Raw genomic sequence first — 6,306 nt, 5'->3', positions numbered from 1 at the left:
CAGTTATGTCTCAAATCACCACACTCAAAAACCAAAGTTGAATGTAAAAAACCCTGAAATCCAATAATGGATATTAATTTTCAAATAGCAGAAAAGGAAAATAATATTCCCCATCTCACTCAATTGAGCATTTATTTAAAATTTTAAGACTTGCATGTCTTCAGGATTATTCTGGGGGTGGGAAAGCCTCTGGGCTATTCTTATCCTGAACAAGCATTTTAAAATAACCCCCTTCTTATGCTGTCATTAATTTTTAAAATACATTGTTACGTGGACATCCATCATCTCTTCCTTTTAATAGCTTTTATTTTTATATCAGACAAGTAGTATGCTCACAATGCTTGCTTGCTGTTCTGTTATATGAAAATGAAAAGATTGCTTTACACTGAAATTATAAAGAACAGACCACACAGTGTTTACTAGACTGCAATTGAGTACAGAATTTTTCCTGCTCTACTGGCAGCTGGAAATCAGTCCACGTGGTCACCTTCCAAATCCCAATTAATAATTACCGTTGGCTATACCAAATAGCACACTGCAGCATTAATCCCTTTTGAGGAGTTTGGAAATTTAGAATTCACATAACAATAGCTTGAGCTTTGTAAACTGAAGCTCAGATCTTTTTCCTTAATCAAAATGCTCCGCTAAAGGGGATCTTTGCCCAAATTGTGAGTACATGATTTAACCCACAATGATTGCAGTCTGTAATTCAAATTAAGAAAGAGTTTGTGAGGTTTAGCTGTCAGCTAAACCAGTGGTTATAAAGAACTTATTTAATATTTGCTATTAATTGAAAGCAGGATCTGACTGAAAGTACACTGGTCATGTTCTGATGGCAAGTTGGGTTACTGAAAATGTGTAATATAATACCAGATTCTAAAATAGACACATTTCGTTTTAAGTACCGTATTTGAAAATAGACAGGTTTGGTTTTAAAAAGCATTTCCTAGAATATAGTATGAATGATAATACCACAGTGAATTTCTGAGGTTAAGTGCAGATCTGCTGCACACTCTTCTGCTTATCTCTGTACTTCCCACAGTCTGGTCCAACCTGCAGAAGGGGCTCCAACAAGCTTTTGTGATGACCATTTTGGTGCCAGAAGGATTTCACATTAGGCTAAAGAGGACAAGATTGCCAGTTCCATGATTCAGGGATCGTCATTTTGTTCTGTATTTGTTCACACCTTAGCCCAAAAGGCTTGATCCATTATTTCCAACACAAGATGATGCCTGATAACTATTCGTGTAGATTCACAAATGATCCTACAGACAGCTCAGCCACAAGCAGTGCCTGATTATTTTTTAAATGAGAAAAAAAAAGTAATAATTAGGATTTGTTTTTTTCAGTTGTGATATTAAGTTTCAAACATTGGCATTCATTCATGACTATTAACATCAAAGTAAGTAGCTGCAGGCTTATGTTTTGAGCTGTTATCTAGAAGAAACAAACAGGAAAACTGAAGTTGCTATGACCAAAGTAAAGGCACCCTTTTCATCCAGCCATCCTTTATGACTCCCGGCTGTGGGTGTGTAGGGTATACACGAGAATGTATGGGTATATAGCTAAGGGTATACGTGGGGTATACATGGGATATATGGCTACGGGTACACATGCTGGGCATCAGCACCCGCAGACTGTGGAGGCCCGTGGAAGCAACCCAGCTGTTGCTTGCTTTAACAGGGAAAGGCACTCACCTTCGCCTGTGCCCGGCACCACGCCGAGATGCTGTGAGTCCCTCGGCAGTGCCTCAGTGGCAGCGGATACGCTGGGCCCCCATGTGCCATGGGGCCTGCTGTGCTGCGAGCCCCTGGGTGCCATGGGGCTGGGGTGCCACGGCCCCAAAGGTGCCGTGGGCCCCGGAGTGTCATGAGCCCTGGGGTGCTGCGGAGCCGGGGTGACGCGGGCCATGGGGTGCCGTGGGGCCGGGCCGCGGGCTCCGGGCCGGCACGCAGCCCCCCTCACCGCCCTGCCCGCCCGCCGGGACGGCCGGTGACTCCTCCGGCGGGGCCGGGGCTGGGGCGGCGGTTTCGGTCTCGGCCGCGGCTGCCGGCACCGGGGGGACGGGCCGGGGCCGCCCCCGCTGCCCTTCGCGCTGCTCGGCCGCAGCCTCCCGCCGCCGCCGCCGCCGCCGCCGCCGCCGCGCGGGACCCCCGGCCCGGGGGCAGGCGGAGGGCCGGGATCCCGCGGCGGCAACGGAGCGGCGGGGACCGCGGCGGCACAAAGCGGCCGGAGCGGCGGGGGAGGGCCGTGGCGGCCAGGCCCCTCCTCCGGCCCCTCCCGGCGGCCGGGCCCCGCGCGGAGGGAACCGGCGCCGCGCCGCGCCGCGCCGCGCAGCCCGCGGGGGGCGATGTGACCCGGGCGGCCCGGCAGCAGTGCGGGGCCAGCGGCGCGGTGCGGGGCCAGCCGCCGGCCCGGGGAGAGGGACGCGAGGCAGCGGCGGCGGAGGAAAGATGTGGCTGAAGCCCGAAGAGGTGCTGCTGAAAAACGCCCTCAAGCTCTGGGTCACCCAGAAGAGCAGCGGCTACTTTATCCTGCAGCGGCGTCGGGGCCACGGCGACGCCGGCGGCCGCTTCACGGGTACCTCGGCGGCGGGGGGGGAGGGCCGGGGGCAGCCGCCGCCGCCGCCTCCCCGCGCACTCGCCGCGCCGCGAAGTAACTTGGCGGCGCCGGGGGTGGGGGGAGCTGGCTGGCGGCCGGAGCAGCCGCCTTGCCGAGTCCGGGCGAGGGGCGCCGCGCCGGGAGGGCGCCGGCGGGGAAGGGAGGAGCGGCCGCGGCGCTGCCCCGCAGTCCCCGGCGGGTGGGCAGGGCCGCGGAGCGGCGCTGCACGGCCTGGTCCTGCGCCCCCGAGGGGGCGGCGCGGCGGGAAAGGGCCGCTGGCTGCGCCCCTTTGTGCGGAGCGCGGGCGGCCGTTACCTGCGCGCGGGCCGCGCGTCCCGCTCCGGCCAACGGACCGGCCGCGCGCGCGCGCTCGCTCGTGTGTGTGTGTGTGTGTGTGTGTGGGGGGGGGGGGATCAGTTAGCCCGCTCCGCTGAAAAAACGTGTTCTGACTTTTTTTGTGTGTGTGTGTGGGGGGGGGGGGGGATCAGTTAGCCCGCTCCGCTGAAAAAACGTGTTCTGACTTTTTTTTTGTGTGTGTGTGTGTGGGGGGGGATTACTCGCACGCAGCTCTGCTGTTTGGGCGACCCTCCAGATCTGCGGGGTCGCGGATACCTACGGAGGAAGAAAGGGTCGCGCTGAGCCCCTCGCAGCGGCGTAAATCCGCGCTTAGCCGCGGCGAGAGCGGCGTGTTGCGCTGCACTGGCGTGGTACAGCGGCTGGATAAGGAATTTGGGGCAGACTCCTGGCTCAGAGGCGTTAGCAACCTGATTTGAACCAAAACAGAAAATAATGCGTTGGAGAAACAATACAGTTCTACCAGTTTAATTCTTGCTTGAAAGCAGATTAGTATATGTTTCGTGCCTTTTAAGAAATCAGAATTTTTAGTGGTGGTTTATATATTTGAAAGAATGATCAGGTATTTTCAAAGCCATTTTTTTATAAAGCTACATTATCTGGTTTAATTTTTTATTTTATTAAAAACTTTTGCTGTTGAAACGTTGACCCTTGCCAGTAGGTAATATTTTTTCCTGCATGTGCTCGCTCTCTCTCTCTCTCTTTTTAATTGCAGTTTGTACTGGCTTTGGAATCATAAAGGAGCATGAAACTTAATTTGGACTTGGTTATCAATATATTACTGATGAAATCCCAGCCTGGACAAAATCAGTGGGAGTCTTGCCATCTGTCCTTCTGTTTTCCCCTGCACCTCGTGTGGAGCTGATGGGCCACTCTTCTGTGATTGTTAGGATGATGTGGATTAATTTTCAGACTTAAAATAGTCTGCTTTTACAGCTGCTTGATTTAGGTCCAGGTCATGAGGATGAGATGAGTTAACAAACGTTAACTCCTCATGCCTAAGGTTTCTGTGGCAGACGTTTGCAAGCTTGAAACAAAACCAACTGCTTTTCTATCAGGTTAAGTTTCAGGCGAATCATTTTGCTGAATCTACAGTGCACAGGCTTGCACAGATCTCTTTTGCCTGGCTAAAAAAAGCCACTCCTGTCTCCCTTCTCCCCATTCTTTTTCTACCATCAGAAAAAGTTTTCTAAGAGAACCATCAATTCTGATACTCTTAAATCATTTTAAATGTTGGTATTTAAAAGGGCTTGGAAATTAGCATCCTCTAACAGAAGAACAAGTGTGGGGGAGCATTAAGCATAGCTGGAGTTAGACAGGTAACTTATTTTTTGTTGTTATTTGTACTTGGAACAATCAAAATGGAGACCAGAACTGAAAAACAGTTTGACTTTACTGCTAAATCTGTTTCCTTTCAGTGCAAAAGTTATGTCATGATTCTTGCCATATAAGGATATAGAGACACTTTATTTGTACCTACCTTTTTGAAATTTACAGATGAAAAGGTCAATAAAGTATTACTGTATTTCAGTATATGGTCTACCAAGCTGTAGAGCCCTAGGTTAGAACATTTTGTTTGTTTTACTGCAAAAACAAAGCTTAAGTGAGAATGTTATCTGTATCTGTTTTCCTTTCCCTTCCCCTCTAGTAACTTGAGCTCTGGCCAATTTCAGTTAAATTTGACAGAAAGTTTCGAATATGTGAGGATCCTGTACATTTCATCAAAATAGGTGACTCAATAAGGAGGGTCTTTTAGCTTCACCATTAAGGAGTGGGTTGAAGTATATACTCAGGCTTTGTTAGACTGAGCTTCCATGTGGGATCAACTGAAAAAAACCTCCCAAGAAAACTAGATTTCATAGATAACATGTGCAGATGATGCAGTGGACCACCCATGACCCCACCTGTCTTTTAAACAAAGTGGAAGAGTGGTGGCAGGATCAAGTGACACTTGAGCTGTCCTTGTGTGTGTTACTACAACGTGATATTTTCACTGAGCCTATGTGAGGACATCTGTTCTTGTATTTGCATGTTTTTTCTTCCAGGACTATACTCTTCTCTCTCCTTACCAGGGCACTTTGTCCTTTATATAAAAGCGAATTAGCACAGCTGGAGGGTATATTTTGTGTGGATTCAATTCCTGAAGGATGGACTAAAGAGGATACATTGCATGAAAGCATTTTACTCCCATGTCTGCATTTTTTTCTTTGGGTAGTATGCTTGAATCAATCTCTGAGCAGGTGCTTGTAAGAGAGAGACTGTATTTACTACTGTTATTTAATTTGTGTTCTAGGGCATTTACTGAATGTACACTGGGCTTGCAAGCAGTAGGTACAAAAAATGATGGAGGTTGTGTTTATCTGTTCATTATCTGACCAGTGTAATTCTGTTTTCTATCTTCCCCAGGCTTATACTTTTCGAGTAAATGTTTAACTTACCAGCTAATCTGGGTGTCTACTTGAGAGCTTTGTTGGATCAGAGACTTAGGAAGGAAATTCGGAATGTTTTAGAAACACTTTATCTGCAGAAACTAAATTATAATTTTGTAACTAATAGCTAGTTTTTAACTAATTTTAAATTATAGAATTCTTAGAATGTTTTAGCTCAGCAGTTTCTGTTAGTTCTGGGTTTTTATTGCCATAATGGAAGACCTCCTTAGATATCTCCAACAAAAGAAAGATTTATGATATAGCCATGTCATAGGTCAAAGTGGTTTGGATCTGGGTACTCGCTGATACCTTTGCTTCTGAGCTTACATATTACTGATAGGCTTGAGATGCCATCAGTAGCCAAAAATACTGTCAAATCCTTTATGGTAGAATAATGCAAGATAGTTTAGCCTCTAAGTGAATCAGTGTTGCTACTTTCATTTTTATTAGGGGATGTTGAAAGTTCCATTTAGCTTCCTGTTTGATTAGATTAGCTTTTTGTGTTTTGACAGCAAAACTGCTTGTTCTGTGACCTGTTGGGAATGTTTTCGTCATGGGCACTGGATTAAGCAACTTTTCACTCTTCCCAAGCAGTTTCTGTTTACACAGTATTTAACACTGCACACTCTTGGTATATATAAAAAAACTACTTAAGATTCTTTTAAATACTTGTGAATTTTCCCTTTTGCAAATAACATTGAAGACCTCTGAAGGCTGTAGACTTTGTTTCTAGCAGCTTTTTGTCTTTACTTTTTGAGGTATAGTGATTCTATTTCAACCAAGAAGTTAAAGATTGATAAAAGGTTATGAATTGCTCCTGTTTCACCTGTGTTTTTAATTTAATTATGATACTTCCACCTGATATTTTCCCAGCCTCCAGAAGTTTTCAGCTGAGGGCACATTCCAAAGTGGATGTGGTCTT

General features: G+C 47.3%; 1 protein-coding gene and 1 long non-coding RNA gene across 4 annotated transcripts in view; one reads left to right on the top strand and one right to left on the bottom strand.

The window, feature by feature from the left end:
• Nucleotides 1-115: 115 nt before the first annotated feature.
• LOC112984982 (uncharacterized) lies at nt 116-2,257 on the bottom strand. Its single transcript, XR_003259632.2, has 2 exons — nt 1,698-2,257; nt 116-1,293 (listed from the first exon to the last, which is right to left on the bottom strand). It is a non-coding gene; the product is annotated as an uncharacterized LOC112984982 (long non-coding RNA).
• Nucleotides 2,258-2,273: 16 nt separating this feature from the next.
• The window catches only part of TBC1D8 (TBC1 domain family member 8), a 50,883-nt gene continuing 46,850 nt past the window's right edge, over nt 2,274-6,306 (top strand). For 2 of the 3 annotated variants that reach the window (XM_064502520.1, XM_064502509.1), the window contains exon 1: nt 2,275-2,580. In XM_064502520.1, the coding sequence (XP_064358590.1) occupies nt 2,454-2,580 (127 nt within the window). In that variant the 5' untranslated portion in view covers nt 2,275-2,453. Of the gene's footprint in view, nt 2,581-6,306 lie in introns of all 3 variants that reach the window. The other variant, XM_064502527.1, reaches the window with a different exon arrangement.

Source organism: Dromaius novaehollandiae, chromosome 1 (genome assembly GCF_036370855.1).
Source record: "Dromaius novaehollandiae isolate bDroNov1 chromosome 1, bDroNov1.hap1, whole genome shotgun sequence".
In the NCBI taxonomy this organism is placed as follows: Eukaryota; Metazoa; Chordata; class Aves; order Casuariiformes; family Dromaiidae; genus Dromaius; species Dromaius novaehollandiae.
Note: the sequence above shows the minus strand (reverse complement) of the source record. Positions and strands in the feature narration are given on the sequence as shown.